This window comes from Botrytis deweyae, assembly GCF_014898535.1.
Source record: "Botrytis deweyae strain B1 chromosome Unknown BDEW_017, whole genome shotgun sequence".
NCBI classification, from domain to species: Eukaryota; Fungi; Ascomycota; class Leotiomycetes; order Helotiales; family Sclerotiniaceae; genus Botrytis; species Botrytis deweyae.
This window is the reverse complement of record NW_024066224.1, coordinates 315353-330461: the sequence shown is the minus strand read 5'-3', so window position 1 is coordinate 330461 and position 15109 is coordinate 315353. Positions and strand designations below refer to the sequence as shown.

Genomic DNA, 15109 nt, shown 5'->3' with positions numbered 1-15109 from the left:
ATGAAAATGAGATCTGTGTAATAATTATTATTGAAAATATAAAGAATCATAGTGTAATATAAGCGGTTTACCTTTTTTCACTTCTCTGACTAGTTTTGAGTAATTCAAACTTCATCGAATAGGACGAACGAGAGTGTTATCCTCGCCTTGAATTTCATGCTCGTCCCTGAGCATTAACACCTTTATAGAACGGTCTAGAGGAATTTATACCTGTAAATCCAATGAATGAGAAGCTCGAAGTGAAGAGAGAAGAGAGAGGCTGCGCACGAGACCGTTCAACTAGAGATATCATATACCTACTAAGCAAACACGAAAATTAGGCAGTGAATAAGAATAGCCATGGTCATATCAGACACCTCAACTTCTCAATATGAAAAGACAGTCTCAATTATCATACTAACTCCATGAATATTGACCAAGACTGCGATATCGTTCACTTAGGACACGCTCTAGAGACAGAAACTTGATATATCAATAAGCAACCGAATTACTTGAATAGAAATGAAGTATTCTGGTCGTAAGATCTCAGGTTCGCTCGTCTCGACTCCTGTAAATTGATACTTTCATGCTTTCATGCTGTCATTGCATCTTATCTCAACTCAACTTAATCCCAACAACAATATCGACAACAATACAAGCAAAAGATGCGACCAAATATTTGACAAACACTCCACGAATCGAAAGTACCAATAATTAACCACTGAAACCCTTTTTTTCGAAAACTCCCTGCACTCCAGAATATCAACAACGTAATATCAGATTAGCGAAGATGAGCGTCGCTTATTTAACTGAATGAAAACTTGAAGAGCTCATTGAGGACAAGAGGTTTTATACAACTAGTTGGATGTTTATTTTATTTGGGAGACATGAAGATGTGGATATATAGATATTGAGGGAAGGATACTCAAGCGAGGAATTCAAAGTAAACGGGAGATCGAGGTGTGTGCATGCCAGAATAACTAATTTGCTACTATAAAAGAGAGCCTTCTACCCGACCATTGACCTCATGACCGATTAGATCACAAATCTCAAGATTGCAAGGTTCAATCTCTGGACCTGTCCTATCCAGCTAGAGATAAAAACAAAAAAGGAAATAAGGTTAAGCGACATAACGACCGCCATCAAGATCTCCAGCCCCCTCGATAAATGTAAGAACTCACATTTTCAGTACCTATCTACATATCCGCCAAACCGTTAACAGCAAAGAACTCAACATTAATAAAAAAGTCTAACAAAATAACAACAAATCCCCTATCCCAAATCCACAACTCCACTCATTCTTTCTCATCTGTTGTTCTCTCGAGTATATCTTCTCTTCTGGTCCTGTACTTCGATTCTAATATTGTTTTGTTTAGAATCGAAGGAGCTAGATTCGATTTTCAATGAGTGATCGATCTACAGTTACAATTCCTCATTGCTGCGACTCAAGGTTTAGTATTCTGCTCTGGCAGGAAAGAAGATCATGAGGATGGAAGATTATATAGATGATAGATTCGAAGGTGGCCTATCAAGAATAGAAAAGTTAAGGACTGAGTTTAGTTCTAGTGAATCATGCAAATAATACCGTAAAGAGGAGATAAACTATGGACATATAATGAATTCTCATACCCATATCCACATCCATACTCCATCCCTCAATCTCCCAAATCCCAAGCAGATATACCTAACTTATAAACACCAAGTTATCCAATCACAAGTACTTGACCCAGAATCATACATCAGAAATCAACCTACCCACATGCAATGCATGTGCAGAGAACTCCAATATCTCATACCTAACTATTATTATACCATACCGATAATTAATATTAATCCATCGTAGCCATTCCATCCCATTTCGCTCAGAACAGAGATGAAAAGCTTGAACTAGATGTAAGATTACATGTACGGATATCGATCCGAGAATCGATAGATTCACACAACTACCTATTAACAACAAATCTCAACCACGACAATAAACCCAGAAGAAGAGAGTAAATATATATCATCATCTCATCTCGTCTCATAACATAATATGATATCCCACTCCCGAAAAATTCCTCTCATACGCATCCAATATACATTCTCTAGGTACCTACTCAAATCTCACCCCTTGAAAGCCCCCTAATCGATATCCAGAGTATACATCTGTCTAATCTAATCTCCTAACATTAGACCTTCAGCATAATATATCTCCCACTATTTTAGATTTAATTCTTCAAGAAATACTCCTCCTCACTCAACTTTTATATAGATAGATAGATAGATAGATAGATAGATAGATAGATAGATAGATAGATAAATAGATAGATAGATAAATAGATAAATAGATAAATAGATAGATATTCAGATATCCAAATAATACATACATACATATACATAAAAAAAAAGTGAATTATCTTTTCACCATACCTACCTACCTACCTAGATAGTTTCATGAATATCTACTATAGGTATGCCCAGTATCCCCAATATAAGTAACCTATACCACCATTCCCTACTTTCTATTTCTCATTTCCCATCCGCTTATCCCTGGATCAACTCTTGCCTCTTATCCTCCGCTTCCTCTTTCGCTCTCACTTTCCATTTTTTTCCTTTTCCGTCGACTCTCCTTACTTTTTTCGCTTTTTTGTCGCTTACCTTCCTCTCCTCCTATCCCCACTCCCGCTCATCATTCCTCTCCTCTCATCATCCTCTCTCTCATCTTCCTCTCATCATCCTCTCCTCTCCCCTTCTCTCTCCTCTCTCCTTCTCTCTCATCTCTCCTTCCTCCCTCCCCTAATCCCCTCCAATCTATCTTCCATATACTCCTCACCATCTCTCCCACCTCATTTGCTTTCAAATCCCTTTTTTTCATTCTTATTACTTATTTTTTTTCTATCTTCTCCCTCTCTCTATTTCGCTCTATCATCTCCTCTCTGATTCATCTCCCTCTCTTCCTCCTCTCCTCCTTCTCTTCTCCTCTCTTCTTTCTCCTCTCTTCTCTTCTCCTCCTCCTCTCTTCTCCTCTCCTCTCAAAATTAATCTCTAATTTCCAATCCCCAATCCCGATCCCAATTCCAAAGAAATATCTATAACCCACATTTCCCCCCCCCCTTTTCCCCTCCCAAAAATCATCATCATTATTAATAACCCCAAACCCCAACAATCCAATCCCCAATCCCCATATACCCAACCAAGCAACCCTTCACCTCGAACCACCCAAAGAAAAATCATAGACATCTAGACATTCAAAAAAAAAAAGAAAAAAGAAACGAGAAAAAAAGAGCAATAATCAATACTCAACTCAACCCCTCTTCCAGCCGGATTCTTCATAGTCGATAACATCCATATCATATTCCTATAACATATTCCTCAAATCCATCCCTTTTACTTTCTCTTCCTTATACCCTTATATCCTTATATCCTTATACCCTTATATTCTTATACCCTATATTCTTATATTCTTATACCCTTATACCCTTATATTCTTATATTCTTATATCTTATATTTTTTATATTTTTATATTCTTATATTTTTATATTCTTATATTTTTATACCCTCATATCCTTATACTCTCATACCCTTATATCCTTATATTCTTATATCCTTATATCCTTATATTCTCATATCTTTATATCTTTATACCCTTATACCCTTATACCCTTATACTCTTATATTCTTATATCTTTATATCTTTATATCCTTATACCCTTATATCCTTATATTCTTATATCCTTATATCTTCATATCCTCATATTCTTATACTCTCATATTCTTATATTTTTATACTTTTATATTTTATACTTTTATATTTTTATACTTTATATTTTTATACTTTTATATTTTTATACTTTTATATTTTTATACTTTTATATTTTTATACTTTTATATTTTATACTTTTTATATTTTTATACTTTATATTTTTATACTTTTATATTTTTATACCCTCATACCCTCATACCCTCATAACCCTCATACCCTATCTATAAACTATATCATTATCCTACCCGCTTTATATATTTCTCCCTCTCCCGCTCCCTCTCCCTCTCCCTCTCCCTCTCCCTCTCCCTCTCCCTCCTCTCCCCTTCCCCACAACAACAACAACAACAACAACAACAAGATACAAAGAACCTTCACTTCACCTCCACCTCCACCTTCACCTTCAACCTCCACCTCCACCTCCACCTCCACCTCCACCTCCACCTCCACATCCACCTTCACATTCACATTCACCTCCACCTCCACATTCACATTCACATTCACAATCACAATCAGCTAAATCCAATCCAATCAAATCCACTCCAGAAGCTAGGTACCTAGGTAGATAATATACTACGAGACCTATCTGCTGTTATTATTATTACACTGTTAACTTGATACTGTTAACTTGATACTGTTAACGTGAGAGGGGATGTTGTTATATATATATAAAATACAATATAATAAAAATATATAATAATATAAAATATACATATATATATAATATACAATATATATATAATATACAATATATATATAATATACAATATATATATAATATACAATATATATATAATATACAATATATAAAAATAGACAATACTACATATAACACACCCCCCCGATACACATACAACCCTCAAACACATACAACCCTCAAACACATACAACCCTCAAATACATACAACCCCCAAACACTACACACACTCACACTCACTCCCAACCAGACATCTATCAACCAGACATCTATCTATCAATCATCAAAATATCAATCATCAAAATATCAATCATCAAAATATCAATCATCAAAATATCAATCATCAAAATATCAATCATCAAAATATCAATCATCAAAATATCAATCATCAAAAACAAAAAACAAAAAACAAAAGGAACATTTCAATTGACTTTAATATACTACTCCACTACCTAGGTGCTTCCTACCTTCTCCTTCCTACTTCCTACTCCCTACTCCCCTCCCTCATCCACCAAATACTCTCCTCACCTCACCATCTCCTTTTTTCATCACACACTCTTCATTCCCTCTTCCCTCTTCCCTCTTCTCCATTCTCCATTCTCCATTCAATTCCCCTTTTCTCCTCTTCACTATCATTATTACACCAGTCAAATTCCCCCAAATCTTCCTACCCACCCATTTATTATCCACTCAACTAACAAAAAAACCAACAACCAATCCAGTCCCCAACTTCGCAGTTAAACCTTCTAGATTCCTTTCCCATATCCTTTCCCTTTTCTTCCCTTTCAATCTCCCTCCCATCTGCTTCTCAAATATTTCACCAAAAATCCATGTATTAACCTTCCATGCAAAATCAACACCAACACCAATCTTCCCTCCTCTCCCCATCTCATCTGTCTACCTCCCACAGATCCTCCCAAGAAATACAAGGAGTTCAATTGTAGTGTTATGCGTTTGTTTATTGTGTAGTGCGAAGTACGTAAGGTAGGGTATATTGTGTGAATCTCGCATAAACCAGGAAAGGAAAAAGAACATCGAAAAGGAGATAAAAGATCAGAACCGCAGTTATTTTTTTTAAAAAAAAAAGTCGAAAAGAAAAGAAAAAATGTTGAAAGGACAGGACGGTATGGATTTTTGTTTTTTTCAATAACATTGATTAAATGTTTGAAAGTGTATCGTAGAATTGATGCCTATTTGGAAAATTCAATCCTCCTAATTTGGCGAAAGAGTATGTTCTTCATATGCTCATTCTACCCCACGCCTATACACATAAACACCATGAACCCTTATAAAACAGGGACTGATACCCAAAGCAGAACGACCATGTGTTGTAGTCACAAATAATAGAAAAAGGGAGTTAAGGACCGAAAACGCCGAAAAGGATTGGAATTGAGCTAAATAACATTGAAAACTCGTCGTTCATCACATGGATTTAAGTGTGTTGTAATGTAGCTTTACTCATGCGTTGGTAACCTTGAAACATGTGTTAGTATATGTCCAAGATATCATGTATAACGTGATTCAACATACCTTGAGGATTCTCCTTGAGTAATCTTGGTTATCAGCGATACTACCATCACTCATTCTTCTATTGGCAAGAGTAGGATCAAGTCGAGTATCGGTAAAAGAAGCTCCACCACTACTGCTACTGATAGGTGATTTACCACCAGTGACAAAGTTATTGACTGCTGCATTTCTTCGATATTCCTCTTCGACTTCACGTCTCTTTCTGTTACGCATAAATATGAAGATACCTCCAGCGATAGCAGCAGCAACCACTACACCGACAACGACGCCTGCGGCGATGCCAGCTTTGTTTGGACCCGATGAATGCTTTTCAGCTAGTGCGGAAGCTGAACTTGATGCTGCAGCTGCATCGGATGCTTGAACGGTAACGGTTTGACCTAAAATGATTGTTAGATGAGAAATGATGGTGAAAGAATGGTAAAAGCCTTACCTCCCACAGTGACGACAGATGGTACGATGGATGTGGTTTGAGTGGCAGTGCTGGATGCTGCTGCTGCTGAAGATGATGATGAAGCTGCAGATGGATCATAATTTGGTGCTGAACTTTCGGTACCCGTAAGATAGACAGACCAATAAAGTTTCGTACCACCACACATTTCCGTATCAATACCAGCACAAGGACTATTACATTTCTTATCATCGACGAGATCTGCTGCTGGCGGGAGATCATTACCACACCAACACTCATTGCTATTGTATGTTGCTTGAACGGCGTAATCGGCAGGTACACATTGTGTTTGACAATATCCTTTGCTGTTGTATGTATATGATGAATTCTTGGTCAATCCATCACCCGATGAGAAACATCCTTGATATGTTAAAGTTTTATATTGTCGAGGGATGATATCAGGAGATGGTGCCGCGATTGCATTGCCCACCAACGCGGTGGCAGCGATAAAAGCGATAGTAGATATCGACTTCATGATGAACGAATGGACGATATTTATGTGGCCTTGGCCTTTATTTCGTTATATGTTGATTGAAATCGGACGATCTGTCGCGATGGCGATGTCGATATCGATGAGGTAGGTCTATGGTGAGATATTGTTCGTGTGATGAATGTTATGGGGTTGGTTTCGATAACTCTCGTGTTGGATATGGAGTCGGTCTTGTGATGATGACCAGCGAGAGTGAAATAACAAATCTAAAGTCGAAGAGTTATCTTGTCGAAAAGAACGAGAGTGAATCGACGACGGATGTTAAATTGCGAAAAGATTGTATCGTAATTTGTTCACGGTGCCGGTGTCGAATGATTAAAAAAGGACGAGGTTGGAAAATGTGATGACTGAATTGAATTTTCCTTTCTGTTGATGTTTGTTTTCGATATGGTTTAGAGGGAGAGAAAGAGGACAGGCCAATAGTCTCCTGTTTCGTCCGTTGTTGGATGTGTCGAGTGTAGGTGTAGAGGGTTGGAAAAAAAGAGACGGGCGAAGCTGGAATGAAGGTTGTAGAAAAAGGCCGCAAGCAATAAAAGTAAACGAATGTTTGGGTGGGATTTGAGAAACGAGAAGGAATGAGAAGAAGGAAAAAAAAGAGTACGAGAGAGAGAGAGAGAGAGATAGGAAATCAACACAAGAGAATGTAAATCATCGAAAACAATCGTTTTTGAGGAATTGATTCTCACGACGTCAACGATGAAGAAGATTTCCGTAATTTTTCGAATTCCTTTTCGTAGATATAAAAAAAGGGATTGGGATTGGGTTGATTGAATTGTGTGATTAAGGAGATGAAGATGGGATGGGATGGGATGGAGGGTGGATTGAGGGAGAGGAGAAGAGAATGATGAGTCGATGCAAGTGGTGGTAGGGTTACTAGGGAAGAGGGAACTACTCTGGTGGACCGTTAGTAGTGTGAGTTGAGTAAGCGTGGGAAATATGCGTATGTGCGTGTGCTTGAATTTACCAGAACCTACCGTGATTTTGATTTTATGTATGTATTTATGTGTATATATGTGTGTACATGGATGGATGTATATGTATGAACAAATGAATAAAAAAAGAGGAGTTTTGGGATGGATGAAATTACGAGGTAAAATTGAATTGAATCGAATCGAAACGAGCCGATTGATTAGGTACCTAGTATTGACCAAAGGTTTTACATTTCATACCTAAGGGCTCTCTTCTCTTCTCCTTGAACCGTTGAATTTCTTACAAAGACCAAATTACCTGTTATTGTTACTATGATTATTATTATTATTATGATTATTATTATAAATTATATATGTGTGTATGTATATAAGTCTGGTGCAGTAACGAAAAGTGGAACTGGGTATCTATTTGAGGGCTCAAGAATCAAGATGAAGATGAAGACGAAGAAGAGGAACTCATACACATGATACTACTGTACGACTACTGTACAATGGACGGGAGGAACGGACTAGTACCTGAGGGACCTGAATGTACCTGAGTATCTCTTCTTGGGTTGATGAAACGACTGGATATCAGTGGTTGAGAGGCCTCCCAGTGGATACGTGGATACATACAAGTGGAGAAGACATTTTTAGCACGCGTATGAGATGCGCAGGATGATTTAAGTTGCGGTGCTCAGATGCCAGGCTCGCCAGGCATGATGATTTCGTGGGTGGGTGGATTCACCGAATGGGATGCGGTTCATTCATCATGATCAATTCATTTTACATCGACCGTCGTGGCTGGATGGCTCGATGGTTGGAAGATGGTATGTATAATGTCAGTAGGTAGTAATAAGTAGATAGTAATAAGTAGATAGTAATAAGTAGATAGTAATAAGTAGGTAGGAATAAGTAGGTAGGAATAAATAGGTAGGTAAATACAAACGGTCAAGGAACCAAGAGCACCAATTCTAAATTATAACCAAATTAGTATGGAGCAGACAGGTAGATATCTTCTACGACACCAGGAATGATTAGTCAGTCCATTTCACTTCACTCATTGGTCCAATATCCATCGTGTGTGCTTCGTATGTACTGGCAGACCAAAGACTTGGACCAATCTGGAGTAATCCTTGATTTGACTTTCAACCTTTCCCTTCCGTACAGCGTCCATTGCACTTCCTAATCCCTTATCCCTTGCTTGGATGCCTCTGGTGAATCTTTCCTCCTTTTACGTATCAATGCCATTTTAGCACCCGAGTCCAAGTAATAATACATGTAAGACGCCTTGGAACTTTGTTTTCTTTCTACCATCTCATCAACATTGCCATTGCCATAGAAATAAAACCACATCTATATTGTCCAAATCACTTTATGATATTACTAGATCCTTCGTAATTCCCCTCTAACAATGAGCACTCACTCTTCACCCTCCCAAACCATCCCTCATTTTCCACTTCCTCCAGGAGTCCAGGGTCATCCGGTACAAATTCAATACCTAATCAACTCGCGTGGAGCAAACCTAACCTCTCATTCAATTCAAGGCCGAGGTGGACCATCCATCATCCATAACCTCGCTAGCTCCACCACACATCGTGGCTTGGTGTGCATATGGGAAATTACCACGACCTGGGATTCTCCGTATTGTCAGACAATCATTTGTGATGTGCACAAGAACCTTGTGCGGCCTCACATGATGCAGTTATTGATATATAAAATGTATAAAATGTATAAAATGTATAAAATGTATAAAATGTATAAAATGTATAAAATGTATATTTCCTCATCCATCACCGTAACCCCAAAACAGGGTCCGAATCCATACCCAAATGATTTATCTTTAGAAATGATCGCTGCTCACCCTGTCACTATCATCAAGTACCTTCTCGTAGGTATTCATGAATACTCCATAACTACCGTACTCTATATTCAGATACGAATTGCTCATTCTGTTTTGGGAAGAAACAAGATCTCGGTATTCCCGTCTGGAATACTAGTACTTCTTAAATATATTGATATTAAGAGTCTTGCGATGAATGATTTTGTTTATGACTTGGCTCGCTTGGCTCCTTTCCTGAGTATCTTCGAGTAGTGCTTTACTGTTTATAGGTTTGTAACTTATGTATATGTAAGATTACAATAGTAAATCTAGAAATTCCAGACCTTTTCTTGATTTCTCGTTTCTCCTTTCTCTTATTAAGTCTCGATATCAATTTTTTATTATCTATATATTCCTCGAGTAGACATTTATGTAGGTATTATATAGATATCTAAAATATACACCTATTTTCAGATTCGAATTAGATATAAATGTTTTCTGTTCTTTCTTTCCTTTATCTGAGTTTATACATCGTATATACTTTTTAGATTTTTATATATACTTCAATTTGATATCTAATACTAGGTATGATAGTACTTACTACTTACTATACTATAATAGAAATATACATCATCAATAAATATCGAATATTTAATATTCAATATCTAATCCCTATTGCATATCAAAAACATCTATTCGTACAGTAATATCCAATATTAGGATACTTTTCTCTACTTTCCTCTTCTCAACTACCTACCCACCTACCTACCTACTCACCGGATTCTTCGGAATGAATGGATAACGATATGTTCTTGGAAACTAACCTTAAGGTTTAACTTTTTCTTGAATCTTGATCGCGGAGTTTCTTTTGGTTGCGTTTCTGCGGGGGGGACTGGATGAGTTTGTGGTGAGGAGATAGGTAGGTAGGTGGTGGATGGGTGAGTAGGTAATTGTTGTTATATTATGTGTAGTGAGATGTTATATATAGTGAGATATAGATAGGATAGCTATGATGGGACTGGCTGGTGTATGTGCTATTTTTCGTGTTGTCTTTACTTCCATACAGAGAGGGAAGGGAGTGAGGGAGAGTGAGATAGTGTGAGAGAGGAGATATTCAAGCTCTGAAGTATAGCTGAGCTGAACGGAACGGAACGGAACTGTATACACTTTAGCTATCTCTATTCTATCTAGAGTAAATACTTTGTAGGAATAAAAGAATGAAAGAATAAAAGAATATATGATGGAAAGTTTATATGTTAAAGAATGTTTAATAGAAGTATATATTATTATTATATGATATTGTATAGTATATATAGGTATCGATAGAAATATTTTTATATTTAGAGTATATATAATCTTACATCTCCTCATACACTCATTCACTCACCAAACCCGATATCTCGCTCAAACTATCACTCTATCAACCCACCCCAACTTGATGAAATCAAGCCACCCCCCTCCCCCCTTCTCTCTTTCTCTCTAAAAGAGTTAAACATGAAAATGAGCTTGGTTGATCCGGATTACGTACCGGTAGCTAGATAAATAGGTACCTAGGTAATATGATACCGTGACTTACCGAGACTTACGAGCTTGGATGTTTTTTCACTGGGGGGGGGGGGAGGGGGGTCTAGATCTTTAGGGTAAATGTTTTTTTATGGTGTGTTTGGGTGTGGAGGGGAGAGGGAGCAGAGAGAGTATAGGGAGTAAAGAGGGAATAGAAAGAGAGTAGAAAGGGAATAGAGAGTAGAAAGAGAGTAGAGAGTATGAAGTCTACAGAGAATATGAATAGAATATACAATATAAAATCAAGACATACAAAACAACTCAATAAACCCAGGAATAAAATAAATGAAAAACTACAACTACCTAATAAATAAATTGAATCATCTCGAGATCATTTGATGTAATAATAATACAGTAATATCTACATACCTACCTAGATAATCTTACATATAATACGATACAGTAATATCTACATACCTACCTAGATAATCTTACATATAATACGATACAATACATAAACTACAGACCTCGAAACAAAATACGAAATAGAATCTAGATTCCAGAATCGATTCGAGTCGCGTCTTCTTACCTTACCATGCCGTACCTCACCGATTAATTCTACCTCCCCAGGTATTCAATTTGTAGGGAGAGAGATGAACGGGTATGAATGTGAGATCTAATACATAAATCCAAGTCTAGATCTTTCTCCCCCCTCCCCTCTCTAAGGTTTGTCTACAAAATTTCTACTCTTGGGGTCTTGGGATCTTGGGAGATGGGAGATGGGAGATCCACGAGGTCCTGACTCCTGAGAAAGACCCAAGAGGGTGGATGGATTGATTGATGAGATGGAATGAGATGAGATGAGATGATGAATTTTACAATGAATTTTACGATGAATTTTACGATGAATTTTACGATGTAGATGAAGATGGAGATGGAGATGAAGTTAAAAATACATACAGACCTGGAGTACCCGATACACCTAGACTATTTCTTTTCTCCTGATTCGGATTGGGGTTCGGGGTTTAATTGGGATTTTGATTGGGATGATAATTAGGATTATAGTTAGGATTCTTTTGGTAATTGTAAGGTTTAGAGTTTGAATCCCTTTTAATGATTTCGATTCATCTAGATACATAAGGTTACTATCGTAGGTAGGTAGATAGTTTGATTTTGATTTTAGATTAGTCTCACTATGTTTTGCGAGGATTTTAGTAGATGAATAGATATTTGATAATAGGTAATAAGTAAATATATATATTTAGTATATAAGTAAATAGTCTTTGAGATAATTTATTAAGTTATTCTTATTAGTTCTATTTTATTTAAGGAGATAAAGATATTTAGATATTTAGATATAAGATTTAGATCGATAAGATTAGATGAATATAGATATAGATGTGAAAAAGAAGAGGTTATTATATTATATTATATTTAATTAAGAAAATATAAGCTAAAACCTCTTTCTATTATATTTTAATCCTTTCTATAAGTAGGTATTTTTTGAAATTTACAAAGTACGCATCCCCTTGAATTACCTATTAGACTTAATCAGTTTGATCCTCTAATAAAATAATAAAACTTACTACTTCTTCTACTTAGATATACTAGATACTAATATCTAACCTCCTATTCTATCATTCTTATCTTATCATTTTACTCAACTTTTCTCTCTCTTTCAGGGAGTCCAAAGTTATAGTATTTTACAATATAATGAATATAATAAATACAATCCAATCCAATACAAAGCATCTAATCAAATCGGATTTCTAAAAATCGGTCGCTCGAGCGGGCTTGATGGAAGGATTCCTTCAAAGTAGTGAGATACAATAGCCACACCATCAAATCGAACCCTCGAACCTCGAATATTCGAAAGGATCCATGAGATGGAGATGGGACGGTGGGATAAATGTGGAGGGAATGATGAATGTGGCTTTCTTTGCTTGGAAATGAGAATCTTCGATTACGAATTTGGGTTTCGTGAATGAATACTACTGGGTAGGTATGGTATATGAAGTCCTGGAGATGGTGAGTGTGATTATGAAGAGATTGGGTATGTTGTCGTGTAGGTATATAGGAGTTGTTTGGTATGAGATGTATGGATGGGATAGCTTGGTAGGTATAGATTCAATAATCACATCAACACAATAAACTCACCAACCAAACCATCGCGCACGAATCACTCAACTCCCCTCCTCCTCTCCTTCCCCATACCAAGCTACTCTAACCCCAAACCCAACCCTCCTCACAAATCCAAAATCGGAGTTTTCCACAATGATACCGGTACGTACCTACTCTGTTGAACACATACATACCATCATACCTAAATCAACCATTCATCAACTCTCTCACAAATAATCAAACAAACCATATCATACACACACATGCATATCCCAACGTTCCAGACTTCTCTAGCACAACTACGTACGATACATATGATTCCAAAGCTTAGATGTGTGCTTAGCTTGCTTGTTTGTGGGGTGGTTGATTGGGTGGGTGAGTGTTTTAACTTTGTTTACTTTGTTAACTTGTTCATTTCTTCTTTGCTTTTCTTCTTCGTTTCTTCTTTGTTTTGTTTTGTTTCTTTCTTTCTTTTGTTCTCCAGATTCTTTGAGAGGAGGAGATGCATGGACAATGGATAATAAGCATAGGAGAAGGAGAGAGAGGGATCGTCGGAAACTAATGTAGAGAGTAATGTGTTCTTACGACAATAGGTAGATGCGAGTGTTTTGGGGTCTGGATTTGCGTGGATGGTGGGATGGTTCGGCACTTGTAGTGAACGAACGTTGATTATACGAACTTATATGTATCTCTTGCTTATTTACTGCGCAACGAATAAACTACATATTCATTGTGTGTAAGGTTGTATTGATGGGGCGATCTAGATTTTGCTGTTGATAGATGATGTTTTTGGAACTTTAGTGAGAATTGAGAATTGAGAATTGATTACAAATCATTGATCATCAACCATCCATCAACCCATACAGCTTCAACATTCGTTCGTTCACCGGGCATATATAGGAAAATCATTGATATCACATCACATCACATCACATCACATACTCCATCTATAATGTATACCGTAAGTAAGTAAATAATAAGTCTGATAAATACATCATAACCTACTCAGTACTCACTCAGTATTCCACCTATACCCATCTTATCATATCACATCCATATCATACACATACACCCCACCCACCAGTCACACCCCTCTCCTCTCCCTCTTCTTCTCTCCCACCCAAACCCCCAAATCCCAAACATCACCCAAAAGTATACTTACTTCCCACCTTCCCTTCCAATCCCAATCCCCTAATTCCTCTCCAGAGTAACTCCCCTGACTAAAAACTTCGATCATCGCGTCGTTCAACGGGTATGTGATGTGATAAATCGTATGTAGGTATGTGTTGTCTGTACTTGGCTTGGTACCTGAGATCGCGTATCCGAGCCTATCCTGTCCTGTAGATGGAGATCTGCAAGATGTGAAACGGGAGGGGAAGAAGGGGGCAGGAAGGGGAACTTGGAAGGGGGATTGATGATTGATGATTGGAATGGAATGAATGAGTGAATGAATGAATGAATAGGTTTGTTATATAACTTTGTGGCTTTTTTTGTGTTTTGATTGGGTTTTGATTGAGTTTGGGTTTGGGTTTGGGGTTTTTGACTTTTTTGATATTTTTTCCTTTTTTCTTTTCTTTGGTTGGGTTAGGTTGGCCTGGGCTGGGCTGGGGATTTTAGTAATAAGTATTATTGTTGTTGTTATTATTATTTTTTTTAAAGGGAGTAAACAATATTTTAAAAAAAAAATTTAAGTTTTATTAAGACTAATTTTGCTTTTTCCTTTTCTTTTTGCTTTTCCTTTTGCCTTGACTATACAATATATATAATAATGAAATAAATATTATTATATTATAAAAAATATCTTCATTACCCATCAATATATATAAGAAAATCCAGGGTCATAGTTACAGTAATAGTTATCCCTTTATTCA

General features: G+C 36.9%; 1 protein-coding gene across 1 annotated transcript; it reads right to left on the bottom strand.

Moving 5' to 3' along the window:
* Positions 1–5877: 5877 nt before the first annotated feature.
* EAE98_007331 (uncharacterized protein) lies at positions 5878–6869 on the bottom strand (the record flags this gene model as incomplete). Its single annotated transcript, XM_038954954.1, has 3 exons — positions 5878–5892; positions 5950–6323; positions 6377–6869. The coding sequence occupies 3 exons, from the start codon at positions 6867–6869 to the stop codon at positions 5878–5880; spliced, it is 882 nt and encodes a 293-aa protein (XP_038808604.1).
* Positions 6870–15109: the final 8240 nt, after the last annotated feature.